This window comes from Malania oleifera, chromosome 13 (genome assembly GCF_029873635.1).
Source record: "Malania oleifera isolate guangnan ecotype guangnan chromosome 13, ASM2987363v1, whole genome shotgun sequence".
In the NCBI taxonomy this organism is placed as follows: Eukaryota; Viridiplantae; Streptophyta; class Magnoliopsida; order Santalales; family Ximeniaceae; genus Malania; species Malania oleifera.
Window position 1 is genome coordinate 22,993,897 of NC_080429.1, and position 16,944 is coordinate 23,010,840.

The window sequence follows — 16,944 nt, forward strand, 5'->3', positions numbered from 1 at the left end:
ATATAACGAACATTATGTAGTATTGTTACAATTATCTACACATTTTTTATTACTACATTTTTTTTTTGTCTTATTTGTCATATTTTAATTTTTTTAAATAGTAATATAACTATATTTTCATGCTAATGTTACTTGATTAACTCAAGCACTTCAACCCAAGAACCAATTGGTTGTTTAGTGGGGGTGTTTAAGAAATTAAGCATTGAGCATTGAACACTAAACACAATTAATTCCTGAACCAAGTCCTCAATATAATTAGAATATGCCTTTACATCTGAATGTTAAATTATAAATTTGGTGACTAACTTTTGAATATATGTATTTTTTTCTATTTTAACCCTTTGAAATGTCAAGAGTAAAATTGTTTGTCAAAAATAATCACACTACATTTTGGAACATGGATTTTATAGCTTATTTAAATTTGGGTGGATTTGGATAAATTTTAATACAATTTTATATTATATTTAATACAAATTCAAATACAAGACTTCTCTGAACATAAGGTGATTAAAAGGGATTGTAATGATCTGACTCATTATTCGGCAAAAACTATTTTATATGTTTATAATAACTTTACAACTTCCCTCCCTTTTCCAATCTTTATTTGTGATGATAACTTTGAACTCACCCATGAGTAAGTTCTACCTACTATTGAATCTCTTATCTTTCAAAAATTTGAGAGTTGGCAAGTAAATAGAGATTGTAATTTAAGGGTAAACAAACACCGCCTTAACTTAATGATCAGGTTTTTAGAATACTTATGATAATAGTTGCAACTACTATTTTTCATTATAAAGGTGTAACATTGCATCTAGTTTAATGGGGGAAAAAAAAAAAGTTATTTCCTCCAAAAGATCAACGTAGTTCTCCTCTCAAATGAAAACACTTCAAACAGTAAATCTCATCAATTTATATGCGGATTGTACCATATGAAATTCACTATTTTAATCTTAATTTCTTTCCACTAGTTGCATCTCATTTTAACTTTTTATTTCTTTCCAATAGTTCCAACCTTAATTTCTTTCCACCGCTATTTGTTATTTAAGATATTTTTAAAAAAAATAATGTTTAAGATTCTTTGCACACTCAACTAACCTACCCAAGTAATAGATCCACCATTTTACCATTCTCCACTCAAAGATCAAAATAGTCTCAAATAAAAAGTCATAGCTCCTAAAACTCAAGCCCCGCAAAAACAGTTGTCATATTTAGCTGACACTTATTTGACTGAACATCTATTTTTAGACATAGGATTGAAGTATAACAAGAATGGAATATGAAAACAATAAATATTTTTATGACAAAATTTAAAAGTATTTATTCCTTGTTTCCTGACAGTTTTACTTTATTATTTACTTCATAGCAATACCACTTTCTTTCGGCATAAATTATTGATTCCTTTGATTATAATCATTATGATTCTACAAATCAAACATAACCTTAAGTTAATTTTTCACCTTAACGATTCTCCATTGCTTCCACAAGACCACATTCTTCAATTCCTTTATTGGATAATTTTTTACTTCTTTAACTTTTCATCATCTTCCTTCAATTTTCGCCTACGGCTTGTTGAAAAAGATTGGTAGTGTCCCATGAGATAGAAGAAGAAGCAGCTTCTCAACATTGTGCTTCTTCTGCCACACACCCAGAGGAAGCGCATGTGGCAGCACACGGGCAGTAGCGAACCTACGCCCACCATCTTTGTTCAAAACCACTTCTTCCTTCAAGAACAGAAATTCTTTTTTGCCATATTAACCAAGCGAGATTCAACCACAAATTATTACCATATTAACCAAGATAAGCTGCTGATAATAATTCTTTTTTATAAAATAAAAAGATAGGTCATCCAGCTCACATATTAATCCAACATGTATTTGCATGGCACATCCATTGCACATACCAAACCACATGGTTCCCTTAAAAAGGGAGAGAACAAGAGCAGGAGGGATTCAGGACTCATTGCTCAGTGCCATTTGGTATCAGTACCACAGACCCAGAAGTTTTTCTACTCTCCAGGTCTGTATGTGCCTGTGCCGCCTGAGACAAAGGGTATGTATGATTTACACGGACCCGTAGGACACCAGATGCAACATTTGCAAACAGCTCTCCAGCAGCTTCCAGCAGCTCATCCCGCTCTATAGTGTACTGCAGCAGCGAAGGCCTCGTCAAGAACAGGGATTTTGCTGCAAGTGCAGACAATGGAACTGGGTCGGGAACTCCTGATGATTGCCCAAAATTTACCATGTATCCACGAATCTTTAAGCATGTCAATGATCCCTGGACATTTCAACTTTACTTTTAGAATCACATCTTTACATAAGTAAGACGAAGTGCAACATGGATATGAAGAAATCATCAACCAAAATCCAATTTGAAACTAGGTCAAAGGGTTGATTTCATAGCATGAGGATGGGGATTAACCTGATGCAAAATTGACAAAACTGATCTCTCTCTCATGAACTATTTAACCAGGATTGAATTTAAGAACAGGAGCTGTAGTTTCTAGAGATGAATGATTTTAGTTGCTCATTACCTGGAAAGTGTCTTTTCCCACAGAATCATAGACAACATCGACCCCATTGCCAGAAGTTATCTCATTGACACGGGAGACGAAATCATCCTGTGTGTAGATTATCACATGCTGACATCCATCGTCCCTGGCTTGGTCTGCCTTCTCTTTGGATGACACAGTTCCAATGACAGTGGCACCAAGGGCATTTGCCCACTGGCATAATAGTGACCCTACTCCACCGGCTGCTGCATGTACGAGAACTGTGTGTCCTGGTTCAACCTGTAACACTAGATCATTCTGTCATTTACTCTACAAATTTTGTCTCTGTTTCCTTACGTGAGTCAGAGACGGCAAAAGCAAACATCAGTGTCATAGGAGCAAGCAAATAACCGACATGGTAAGATGTAACAGTATAAGTAATCAAACAATGCAAATTCTGACATTAAAGGGATGTGCACATGCATCAAATTGATGTTCAGACTTTGACCACAGAAGGCGCTTGCACTGTTGGAATCTTCTAAAGTATAATCCTTGATGTCAACATACAGAGTGACAAGTTAAACTGGACATAGTAAAGAGAAAATTGGTAAGCATTACTTTTACTTTTCTGCTTTTTACCTTGGCATCTTTTGAATTCTTTTCCTTTAATTTTGAGTCATGAACTAGATGGTCAACCAAATACTAAATGACTTTGAATTGAACCGGATGGTGAACCGAACCACCTTTTGACATTTGAATTGAATACCCATTTTAGTTTAAGAATCATGGTCAGGGTTTCAAAACATCATTCCAGACATTCTTCCCCTGTGCTCTATGTTTCAATTTTATGAGCTGCAAGTATAAATATTAGTTTCCTAATACAATTTACCGGATCTATTTTCCGTCACAACATAAAAAGTAGGGTTTACTTCTTTTATTTGTTTCTCAACATTTCCTCAACTCCTGTGGATCATTTAGCAGCTGTGTTTCATTGAAAATTAACATATAATTGGTTACACTAGCAGGTTTAATGTATGATCCCAGTTGGGACGAAATTTGTCATAATTCATGAATATAATCTCAAAAAAGTTAGAGAATAATTAAATTTAACATCAAGGAAATGATGATTAGCCAATAAGTCATGCCTCAGACAATTACTCCAATATGCACAAGCATGAATAAATATGCTATCAATATATGCATTCACTGCAGCATATGAATTCCTGTATGATATCATTGAGCATAAATGAAAATAACAGGATCAAGGGACCTTTTCTTTTTCTCTTAAATGTCTTCATTTCATTGATTGACAAAGATAAATGACAGTCATATTAATGAAAATGACAGGATTAGAGACAGTGTGATTCAAGCAAGGCTTCTTTATTTGTTTCTTACTGGAATCAATGCAGGGAGTCTCCCTGGAAGTACGTTTGGAATTGTAACGTCCCTTCCAAGGTTGCTTTCCTTCTTTGTGCAGCAATATTCAGCAGCATTTTGACAATTGATCATTTGTGAAAAAGATATTCCATTTTGGTCAAGTGCGTGGTGCATGTGTAAAGCGGATGAGGAGGAGGTTGGACATTTGTAATTAATATTAATGATAATGACGGGATCAAAACCTAATATGATTCAAGTGAAGTTTTTTAATTTGTTTCTGACTGGAAATAATGCTGGAAAACTCTTTGGAATTGTATTTGGGATTGTAAGGTTGCTTGCATTGTGCAGAAATGGTGGGCAGCATTTTGACAATTAATAATTTGTGTAAAAGAGGTTTCCTTTTGGTTCAACATGTGCTGCATGTGTAAAGTGGACAAGCAAAAAGGTTAGGCATTTGCTACACTGTTCAATGGTTTTAAGGCTTCAAAACCGATTCTTCATTTGGGAATTTAGGATATCATGCTTCGTGCACAGTGCCATTCTCTAAAGGAGTTGCTGTGAAGTTGTTGAGAGCCTCCAGTCCAAAAGTCCAGAAAGAAAAATTTCAGCCTTTGGAGACTCTTGTGGGTTAGTTAAAGAGAAAGGAGCCATAGAAATCAAAATGGTATTAAGGTGACGACTACTAGTTACCAAGTTGCCATTCCCTGTACAAATGGTTGCAAACTATAAGGGGGATGTCTTTTCTTCTTTTGTAATCATTGTCAGTGTCGATTGTCTAGGGGACTGCATTTTCTTCTAGGTTCTTCCCCTATTACACCTATATTCATTTTTCTTTCGGTAAATTTTTACTCATCAAAAAGAGTTTCAATCAACAAATTATTTCCAATCGTGATTTTAGAGTATGTTGGAATTCACTGAAATCCATATGCAATGAATTATGCAAGTACCAAGATTACAAACCTTGAAGCAACGACAAACCAAGAACTGAGCCGTCATACCCTTAAGGATGACAGATGCTGCTACAATGGGATCAATAGAGGAAGGAACAGGCACCACTCTGTTTGCAGGAAGGATCTGCTCCTCAGCATATGCGCCCATGGGGCTGCCAGCATAGGCCACAAGATCTCCAACATTCCTACCAGTTAGTCCAGGGCCCACAGCTGTCACCACTCCAACAGCCTCCATGCCTGCAATACAATAAGATTCTTGAACAAATTAATTTCAACTAGTCCAACCTCATCAACAAGGTACACAACATTCTTAACATCCATGCTTAAAAGAATCCCTAATATTTATTTATACCATATATACAAAAGTGAATGGCTTGAGGGTGTAAAACCTAGCGTTTGGCCAAAAAAAAAATCCTTAAAAATTCTGTAAAACAGAAGAACAGAACTAACTGAAATGCGATATAATATTTGAAAAAACATTCTTATTTTTAAATTTTTTATACAAAAAAAAACAAAAAAAACATTATATGGGACTTCCCTAGTGTAAGTCTTTGGTCCAACTCTAATGAGATATTGTCCACTTTACACCTCTGTGTAGGATTCACCCACATGATAGTACACCCAGGGTGGCTATACCAACTGTAACAGTCTTGGGTCCAACTCCGGTAAGGTATCATCCACTTTGGCCTACTAGTCTCACGGATTTTTCCTATAAAAGGTGTCTCCCATAGTTGGGGTCCAAACCATCCTTAGAAGCCCAAGATTTCCCTAGTATACATCCCATGTGGGATCGTGACGCCTAAGCAGAATATTGTATTTTACAAAAAAATATCCTCACATTTTAAATTTGTTTATACATAAATACTCTCACACATGAACAACCTAGGCGCTAATAATAATATTATTATTAATATTCGTGTTGTCTAACAAAAGAGCAATATAATATTTGACAAAATATCCTCATTTTTAAATTTTTTATAAAATAAATCTTTATATGAGACTTCCCTAGGCAAAATGTTATATTTCACAAAAAATATCCTTGACATTTTAAATTTGTTTATACATAAATACTTTCAAACTTGAATACCCTAGGGGCTAACAATAATAATAGCATTGTTGTTGTTGTTTAAGGTGGTGATCTAACATGGTATCAAGATGCTATCAAAGCCATAGTTGACAGGAGGTCTTGGGTTTTAGTCTTATTGCCCATGTTTGTTGTAAGTTTGTTAAAACAATATCATGTTCCAGTATGGGTGTCATTCCTTATCATCTCTTGAAGTAAAATTGGGCTGCACATGCAGAGTAATGTCAAGGCTTGATAAACGTCGTTGACCCGCAACTTAAGCTTTTAGGTAAAGCAGTAATCTGACAATTATTATTATTGTTATTTTTTTTTTTTAAAAAAAAAAATAGTAGAAGAAGATGAATTCATTAGAATAGAAAGAACATACAAAAAGGAGATAAGAAATCTTCCTTGACAAAGGAAAAAGAAAAAGGAAACAATAAATCCAGAAACAACAATCGGACTAACAAAACAAACTGATCCATTCAAAATTAGAAAACCTAGCTCCTTTAAAGCAACCAAAAGCACACCAAATCAAGGCAAAATAAAGAATCCTCTCCCATAACAAAGATAAATTCAGCTTTTTCCCTATAGATATATGATCCATAAACCCCATGGAACTGTGAAAACTGCAGAAGTCCACAAAGCAGGTATATCCTTCCTTTCACCAAAACCAGAAAATGAAGTGACTAGCAGATCCTCCACCACTCCAGACAAACTCAACTTTCTCTTAAAAGACCAAAAACCTTAGTCCATATATTCCAAGCAAAACAGCAGGGCAGAGACAAATGAGATGCTGTTTGAGAACTACCGAGATATGGAGAATATACATCAAGAGAAAGTGCCTTTAAAGGTCTCCTTCTGCAACAAATTGTTGGTGTCCAACCAAATAAAAGCCTTGATCTTTGAAGGAACTTTAGCCTTCCAATGAAAAGGAAATATTAGCATTAGTCAAACAAAGATTTGCAAGAATAAACCCCCATAGAATCTAATGACCAATAACATCAACAAAATAGACAACTCCTCCACCTCCCTATCATTAGAAATTTTACGGAAATGGAAGTCCCAACCTTTAGAAATCAAAAACAAGGAAACCATAACCTCGTTTTGCCCCGAACTCAAGCAGTAAAGATGAGGAAAAGAATTCAACAAAGCAACATTGCCCAGCCCAATGTCTTCTTGGAAATGAGTTCAAGCACCATTACACTAGACAAAATTAGTGAGAGGAACCAAGCGCAGTAAACTGAGAAATATACCACCACAAGCTTTTTGAAGAACATCTAATTCCTAAATTAGCATCCCACCCCTTCACATGGAAGACAAATTTACTTTTAATGACTTTATGCTAGAAAGAGGGCTCCTCTAAGGAAAACCGCCATAACCATTCAATCAAAAGAGCAGTGTTAGACACCAACTTACCGAAACCCACACATGCATCCAACTTAGACCCACACATAATCTCCCAATTAACAAAAGGAAACCTCTCATAATCTTCTTGAACTTATCAGCTTTCCCCACCACCAACAACAAAACCAAGCCTTAGTCCCACTAGGTGGGGTCGGCTATATGAATCCTTTTCCGCCAATTTATGTGATCATGGACCATTCCTTTTTATAGATTTAAGGATATTAAATCCTTACTTACTATCTCTTCTCAAGTTATTTTAGGTTTACCCCTACCCCTTCTACTACCCCCCATAGTAACTAAGTCACTCTTCCTCACAGGGGCACTATGTGGCCTACGTTGCAAGTATCCATACCATCTTAGTCGTCTCTCCCTTATCTTATCTTCTATAGGAGTTACACCTAACTTACCACGAATATGTTCATTCCTCAATTTATCTTTCAATGTTATACCACTCATCCATTTAAGCATTCTCATTTCAGCAACTTTTACTATTTGGATATTATGTTTCTTTGTTGCCTAACATTCCAATCCATATAACATAGTTGGTCTTATAACTGTCCTATAAAACTTTCCTTTCAATTTTAAAGGTATTCTACGATCACAGAGCACACTTGAAGCACTTCTCATTTTACCCAACCCGCTTTAACTCTATGCATTACATCATTTTCGATTTCTCCTTCAATTTGCATAATAGATTCAAGGTATCGAAATCTACAAGTGCTATTTATTTCTTCATCATCAAGTTTAACTTTGTCTCCAATATTCCACCTATTATTACTAAAATTACATTTCATATATTTTGTCTTATTTCTACTTATTCTAAAGCCTCTAAATTCCAAAACTTCTCTCCATAATTCTAACTCAGCCTCTATTCCGTCCTTAGTTTCGTCAGTTAATACAATATCATTTGTAAACAACATACACCATGGGACCTCCTTTTGAATACTCTTAGTCAATTGGTACATCATTAAAGCAAAAAGATAAAGACTCAAAGCATATCCTTGATGTACACCTATGGTGATTGGAAATTCTCTAGTTTCTCCATCTATAGTCCTTACACTAGTCATTACTCCATCGTACATATCTTTAATGACATCGGTATACCTACTGCATACACCCCTTTTTTCTAAAACCCACCATAGAACTTCCCTAAATATCTTATCATATGCTTTCTCAAGGTCAATAAATATCATATGCAAGTCCCTCTTCTTTTCCTAAAATTTTTCCATTAATTTTCTTGAAAGATAAATGGCTTATGTGGTAGATCTCCCAAGCATAAAACCAAATTGATTTTCTGAGACCTTCGTTTCTAACCTTAATCTTTGTTCAACTACCATTTCCCATAGTTTCATCATATGACTCATAAGTTTAATTCCACGATAGTTATTACAATTTTGAATATTGCCTTTATTTTTGTATATAGGTATTGAAGTGTTTTTCTTCCATTCATCTACCATTTTCTTAGTTTTTACAATTGTATTAAATAAATTAGTTAACCATATAATTATGTTATCACCTTAGCATTTCCAAACTTCAATTGGGATGTTATTTAGTCACATAACTTTCCCATTTTTCATCTTTTTTAGTGCAAACTTAACTTCGTTAACTCTAATTTTGCGAATGAATTTCATATTTTTAGTCTTTTCCTCCTTTGACAATTCTATGTTTAAGCCTTCTATTTGGTATTCATTAAACAACTTACTAAAGTAACTTCATCATCTTTCCTTAATGTCTTCGTCCTTAACCAAGACAATATCATCATCACTTTTTATACATTTTACATTTCCTAAGTCCTTACTCTTCCTTTCTCTAACTTTAGCAAGTTTAAATATATCTCTTTTCCCTTCTTTTGTACCTAATCTATCATACAAACTATTAAATGATCTATATTTAACTTCACTAATGGCCTTTTTTGCATTTTTTTCTTACCTCCTAATATTTTTCAAAATTATCTCTGTTTCTACATTTTTGCCACATTTTATACCAAATTATTTTTGTCTTTATGATTTTTTTGTACATCTTTATCCCACCACCAACTCTCTTTGCTATTCAAGATTTTCCCCCTTGATTCACCTAAAATCTCTTTTGCTATCCTTTTAATAGAGCTAGCTAATCTATTCCAAAGAGTATTTGTATCTATCACATCCTCTATGTTCAAACCCCCATCTTTGATCACTTTATCTTTAAATTTTATTATATTTTCTCATTTTAGGTTCCACCATCTAGTTCTCTTACAGTGATTTATTTATCTTTTTTCTTCCATTTTTTTATACATATATCTAACACTAAGACTCTATGTTGTGTGGTTAGGCTTTCACCTAAAATAACTTTACAATCCTTGCGTGATAAACGATCAACTCTCCTAGTTAGAAAAAAATCTATTTGACTTCTATTTTGTCTATTTTTGAAGGTTATTAAGTGTTCTTCTCTCTTCTTAAAGCAAGTATTTATTATACTAAAATCATATGACATGGCGAAGTCTAAGATCATCTCCCCAGACTCATTTTTGTCTCCATATCCATATCCTCTATGTATCATCTCATAATTTTTATTATCTCTTCCAATGTGTCCATTTAGATCTCCTCCTATAAATATTTTCTCAATCCCTGGTATGCCTTGTACAATACTATCCATATCTTCCCAAAATTGTCTCTTAAGATTTTTTACTAAGCCGACTTGAGGAGCATAAGCACTAATGATATTTATTATCTATTGTCCTAATACCATCTTGATTTTTATAATTCTATCCCTTACTCTAGTTACATCCACAACGCTATCTTTTAAGTTCTTGTCTATAATAATGCCTACTCCCTTCTTATGTTTTTCTTTTCCAGTATACCAAAGTTTAAATCCTGATTTATCAATTTCTCTAACTTTCTCCCCCACCCACTTAGTTTCTTGAAGACAAATTATATTAATTTTTCTTCTGATCATTGTATCCACAATTTCCATGCTTTTACCCGTCAATGTCCCTATATTCCAAATTGCTAATATAATTCTAGTTTCCTAAACTAACGTCTTTACCTGCCCACATCCAGAATGATGCAAGAACCCTCGCATATTTGACACCATACCCGGGCGTCGACATGGTGCGTCACTTCGGGGCAACGGCTTAGCCCACCCTCACCCACTTTTCGCTACACTCGGGTGGTTCAAGTGCAATGCGTCGCTCATAGGGAATGCCCCAGTAAATATTCGGTAAGGATTCATATCATAGTGATTTGACAAATTTTACGCCGGCTGTTAGCTACCTAATGCAACCCTCCTCATTTACCCGGGCTTGGGACCAGTTGTGCGTGAAAAAATTTGGACATTAAGTGCATCACAGGCGGAGTTCTTAGCTTTCCCCACCAAAATCCTAAAAATAGACAAATAATAAATAAGGAAAGAAGCGAGACAAGCCTGAATAAAGGTAATGCAACCCCTTGGAGAAAATAGAGTATTTTTCCACCCATCCAAATGCTTAGACACCCTCTTCTAGGATTACTACCCAACTAGACTCCTAAATAAGACAAGGGAAAATCCAAAAGACCACAAACTACTAATGAAGCCAACTCCCTAGATCTATGAGATGTCAAATTAATAGCTGCAATATTGCTGTTGTTGTTGTTGTCATATTCCATTGTATCTGCCACATTTTCCCAAAATAAGCTTAAACTCAAAAGCCCCAATTTTTTTTCACTTATGAAATTTTAATCATACGTGTAGGGACAAATGAAAATTGTCAACATACAAACTTCAGTACTAAAAATTTCATAATAAAAAACCACTAGTTCAAACTAAAAAAATAGAAAATTTTTCATTTCAATCATCACACTTGATCATATAACATGTGGACAAAAAATATGTGTATAAATTTTTATCCAACGAATTTAACACAATGGTCATAAAAGGGTAAACATTGCTCCCGTAAGACCTTTTTTTTTTTTTTTTGTAAGATAAGAGCTCTGGTACGAAATTCAAATGTTATAGAAGAATATTGCAATTTAATCTTACCATATAAAAATTAAACATTAAGCTCAATTTAATTAACATCCAACTTATAAAATAATTAAAAAAAATTAATTGTAAACAAACTCTTGTCATCTTATACACAACAAATAACATGTGGTTTCAATTAATTAATTATTTATTTATTTATTGAATTTTGATATTCGAATACACAAGATAAACTCAATTAGCTTCATTTACTACTCAGTTTTCTCATGCATTAAAGTGCATGCACTGCACGGGCATCTTGTAGAATCAAATTATTACAATTTTCAGTAGATCTTCAGAATCATTCCATGTTATATCTTGTTTTTAAGAAGTTAGTTCTAACAAGAGTCATTCACCACTTTGCCTAAGGTGAAGAGAGGCACATGTATTACAATCATTCTTATAGACCATTGCTGAATACTCACATCATGCATTTTCTGGAAGGAAATGATTTCCATTGGAATTTCTGTTCATCCTATTATCTAAATGTTGTAAATAATTGATTTAAAATCCTATCCACTGAGAATAAAAAATAAAAAATAAAAAGATTAAATAAATTTAACAAATTCAGGTTACGAATATATTATAAATTCTTAAGGTCTACAAACTAAAAAATGGCATGCTCAAAAAATAAAATTCCTAAGTTAGACTTCGCAGTTATACAATTTGATCATGCACTGTAATGACCAAAGGAGAATACGAATAGATTTCCCAGTTATACAATTTGATCAAACAGTGTTATGACCAAAGGAGTACACAAGAAAAGCCGTCTGCTGTGAGACAAAAAACAGATATTTCAGCATGACTACTAATTACTGGATATTATATTATGTAACTAATATCTGCCAAGGACCACAATGTTCTCTATAGCAACTTATATGTTCTTTGCATCCAAGAGATGCACTTTTATGTGCAAGTTTTTTTTTTGAAGAATTTAGGAGGTAGATCAGACTTATTGGTTTACAAGCAACTGATGAGACAATTAAGTTTGATTTGAGAGATGAAAAACAAAGATAAAAATATATACAAAGAAAATTGAAAAGATACACCTTCTAGGGTGGCGAGTGGAAGGAGGATCACACTTTGCACATACTGAAAGATCATGTGCACTGACTTTGGGGGCAATTTTGAATGGAGTGAAGCAAAATTATTTCCATTGATGCTTGTTCCATAGTTTGATATACATTGTTTACCCACTACCTCATGTTTGTACTTTCAGGTAAAGTGACAACATAACACAGTATCAAAACTTCAGTTCCAGGAGGTCCTAGATTTGAGTCTCGTTATCTATGTATTCCCTATATGTCCACTATACTGACCTTGTTCCACATGTTTGTGCACTGCTCCAAATTTAATCTGTTTGCCTCCATATAAGATACGTGTCATGGGTGGGGGAGTTTTGGATAGCTTAATATACATTGTTAAACCACTATCTAAAAGCTCAGCGCCCATTCGGTACTGTTGCTCTTTTCTGTTTTCTATTTTCATTTATGTTAGAGATTGTGACAACGTGCTTGTTTACGTTGCAAGTTTTTTGTTTTGGTTTTGTTTTTCAACTATTTTCAAATAAAATTAAAAACTAGATTTTATGATTTTTAATTGTTTTGGCAACCTATTGTTCACCAAAATATGTTAATAAGAAAAATTAATATTTGTAGATTAAATCATTAAGTTCATACATAATTTGAATAAAACTAAAATAAAATGACTGAATTCTAAATATGACTAAAATAAAAATGTCCATAAAGTTTCTAAAATTTTGAAAAAAAAATAATAAATCATTAAAACTATATATTCTTCCTATTTTTTTATTTTCATGTACAATAAAATATAATAATTTCTTTCATTTTTATTATTTAAATTGTATTTTTAATTGTTATTTGATTGAAGGACAAAATGAGCATTTGTTCTATCAACTTTTTAATTCGTATTAGCTTTATCAAATCTTAACCAGAGTTTGCCATTTTTTCTTTTTTTTAATTTTAATTGTTGGCTTTTAGTTTTCATTTTTGCAATTTTTCACAGTGATACAAAATGGCCCCTCAAACTTTCAAGTGAAGTGGTAGCGTAACAAGTTGTTTAAGTCATGGAAATTAAACTTGCTTTTTTTATTAAGGTCTACAAGTTAGTTTTTTATTACTTCCAGAAATTTTTTCTTTGGATTGGTAAGATTTTGAACCTTAGTTCTCCCATATCTCACCCTAACCCTCTACCACCTAAGCTAGCCTCAGGGACTTCCTTCCAGGTGCAAATAATAATATAAGATTGCAAACAAATAAAATCAACATAAAATTTCATAACCTATTTATTTTTATTATTTAAATCACAGAAAACAAATTACACACTAATGATGCAAGAAACAAGAAAACTATGCCTTCCCCTGTGATCCATGCTTTTTAGCACATAACTTCTTCTCAGCTGCTTACAAACTAAAAGAACATAATTGAATGATGCTAAGCAATGGCTCCAAAAATTGAAGAAAGAAAGACATTAAATGAAATAAAGATTAAATTCCAGTTTTTTCCTCTCACTTTTTTTTTTTGGCGCAGGGTAACCCGATTTCCTAGGCAAATTGCTCAAATATCATGATTCAAGTATTTCAGAAAGAACTGGTTCAAAAGTAGAGGCAAAAAGTAGTCAAATCTAATGTCCCATTGAATTTACAACGTTATATTTGATTACACAGTAAAGATATTATGAACATTTTTTTTCAAACCGCAGGGTATCAATTTCAATCATCATATCAAAAAGCTTCAATACAACTATATATCATGACTGCATCAATTAACATAGCCATACTTGAAATTGGAAGAAACATATGGTTTAGATAACGTCAATTTTGAAAGTACAAAGGTTTGATTTTCCGTAAATAACAGTTTAACGGCCATTTACAAACCAACTCGAAAGGTTAAATTGCAAAAATATAGTTCTTTGTATTTTTTCATATATATACTACATTCATCCTTAGACAAATAGAAGAGAGAGTTGTACCTGGAGTGAAGGGCATCGTGGCAGCCTTATAAACTCCTTTTCTAAAGTAGACATCAATGAAATTAAGACCAATGGCCTTGTTTCTCACACGGATCTCACCCTCCTTTGGCTCTCCTATTTCCACATCCTCCCACTTCAGAACCTATGATAATTTCAATTCTATCATGAGTAAAATCACTAACAAAAAAGCAAGTGGCACATTGTCTGCAACAGGCATAAGCAGGTGCTCCAAAATTATATACTCAAAACAGTCAAAAATAAATTAAATATGCAATAATTGATAACAGCTTAGATCGGATACTTATCTGTGAAGGTCTGAACAATTCAGTGAAGTGAAATCAACAAAAAAGGCCGAAAAATGAGAAGAGGCCCCACAAGAGCGAGATAAGGCATATGGAATTATTAGCGCAAGCTGCAAAACTATAGGATATTGTCATAATTTCAAATGTTTAAGGATTTTTTCATATTTGTAGAATTTTTTAGTAATATTTTATGAAGAGAAGAGTTACTAGATTCTAATACTTTATTCAAAGGAAACTGGGCTCCTAGCATTATTAGATTATCTTTATTTGGGCGAGCACATTAGGTCCATAAATAAGGATACCATAGAGCTATTGCTAGATTTGACTAATGAAATTATCAAAGAATTTGACATTGCACTAGACTTTAGCAGTGCTTATCACTCTGGACAACTGGACTTCAGTCCTTAATTCACCAAAAGACTTGCTAATGAGCTCACTGCAAGTGAGACCTAGCAAATGGGTATAAACTCTACCAACTGTAGAGTTAGCTATAAAAACACCGTGAAACAGCCTGTCTTAAGGAGGAAGCCACCTTTCAACGGGGTGTATATCATAAGAACTACAATAAGGGGGGAATGCAGTGATGCAAGATTTCATTTAGGGCCTACTGCCTACATAGGTTTGGTTTATAGTGTACAGAAAGAAGATATATTCTAGCGATTTAGTTGCATGACAGAGTTAAACACATGATCTTCCAATATGAGATTGAGACAAGCAAGCATGAAACCATGTCCGACCATTTACGAGGTTTCCGTATTTAATTTTTGTTCTTTCGCATGCATATTAGGTCAATAAATAAGGGTATTATGAAAATGACTGGTGAACTTGGATTGTCAGTGTGTTTGCCCTAGGGGATATCTGTCCCTACTTTTGTTTTTTCTTTCCCTTCTCTTCTCCTTCATCCCATCCAACACCAATGGGATTTTCATCAGAAAGAGACGATATGAACCTAGATACAGTACGATCACAGAATATATTTAGCCACACAATCCCTTTTCACTGGTCATAAATAATATGAACATGGGTTTTAATGAATCAGCAAGAGCATCCGACAAAACCAATATGCACTTGTGTTAGTTTCTAGTTCCAAAACGAGAACTTCAGTAAAAATTTAACAAAAACAATAAACCACCCACAACAAACAAGTAGACTTGGGATCCAAATTCAACTAAACAGATGTTGATCTTAATGATTTGGGCTTAGAAAAATAGAATCCCAAATTCCATTTCTGACAGTCCTGGTAAAATCAAGAGACATTTTCGTGTGTGCGTGTCGCAGAGAGAGAGAGATAGAGACCTCAGGTCCACCGAGTTCATGAACCCTGATGGCCTTGACCATGTCTGCTCCTGCAGTGGCAAGTGCTCTAACAGCGGCTCTGGAGGAGGAAGAGGCAAGTGTAGATAGCGAGAGGTAGCTGCTTTTCCTGTTTGCGACTGCGACGGCGACGGTGGTGGGTGTCCGCAGTGCAAGGGTTGACCTTCTGCCCCTCTCCAGGAAATGGCCGGCCGACCCAAATGGATAATTGAGGAGATGCGGTTGATAGGATGATCTTATCCTTAACAACCCCATTCTAATTATTTAGTCTACTAATCATTACTCATGACTCCCACCTCGTAGACTTCGTCTTCGTCTTGAATCTTCTATGCTTCCGCTGTTTGGGAATTTGGTCCGTAAAAAGAAGAAGAGTTTTTTCGCAATTTATCTTTTTTTAAAAAATATATATATTAAATAATATATTTTTTGAGAAAATAATTTTCAGGTTTAATCGGACATAATTTCACTACTAAGTCTAGCAAAATTTAAATAAATCTCACCGAATCAAACAACAAGATTTACTATATATAAATAAGACAACTTTATAAGCATGACAAATCTCGCTGGTCGAGCAAGATTTGCTTTAAAATGTGTGATTAAATGATTTTACATTACTTTTTCAAAAAATGATTATGAATCATTAAATGCATAGAGGTTTGCATGTGAGATATTTTAAAAATATTATTTAATTTCTTTTTTTAATTAGAATTTACAAATATAAATGTATATGCATATGGAATTTTTTTTGTTCTCTTTATTTTTTTATTTATTATAATAATAATTAATTAAATAATTGGAGGGAAGAATCATTTATTAATTTAAAATTTCACATAAAATAAATTATATTTTGTAAATTTTATCTTTTAAAAAAAATATTTTTTAACTTACTCAATAAAACTTAATTTAATTAAGAAAAAGACGTTTATGATGCTTGAAAAATTTAATTAACTTTCTACATTTATTTATTGTATGCATAAAATAACAAATTTATCCTTTTAATTTTAAAAAAATAAAAAAGAAAAAGAATGATCTAACGTTTGGTTTTAAAAAATTAATTAAGGATAAAATTAT

The 16,944-nt window shown here is 33.5% G+C and overlaps 1 protein-coding gene across 1 annotated transcript; it reads right to left on the reverse strand.

Moving 5' to 3' along the window:
• Window positions 1-1,803: 1,803 nt before the first annotated feature.
• Window positions 1,804-16,252, reverse strand: LOC131145438 (uncharacterized). The gene is made up of 5 exons (XM_058094515.1): window positions 15,856-16,252; window positions 14,258-14,399; window positions 4,829-5,055; window positions 2,534-2,791; window positions 1,804-2,277 (listed from the first exon to the last, which is right to left on the reverse strand). The coding sequence occupies exons 1-5, from the start codon at window positions 16,126-16,128 to the stop codon at window positions 1,957-1,959; spliced, it is 1,221 nt and encodes a 406-aa protein (XP_057950498.1). The 5' UTR covers window positions 16,129-16,252; the 3' UTR covers window positions 1,804-1,956.
• Between the last annotated feature and the right edge of the window lie 692 nt (window positions 16,253-16,944).

What these genes read in the sequence shown, in the direction of transcription:
- LOC131145438 (XM_058094515.1), bottom strand. Translation starts at nt 16,128, where the DNA reads ATGGGGTTGTTAAGGATAAGATCATCCTATCAACCGCATCTCCTCAAT. An exon ending in TGGTTTGTCGTTGCTTCAAG is followed by an intron (nt 2,792 to 4,828) that starts GTTTGTAATCTT and finishes CTAGTGTTACAG; the next exon opens with GTTGAACCAGGACACACAGT. An exon ending in TGGGAAAAGACACTTTCCAG is followed by an intron (nt 2,278 to 2,533) that starts GTAATGAGCAAC and finishes TGAAATGTCCAG; the next exon opens with GGATCATTGACATGCTTAAA.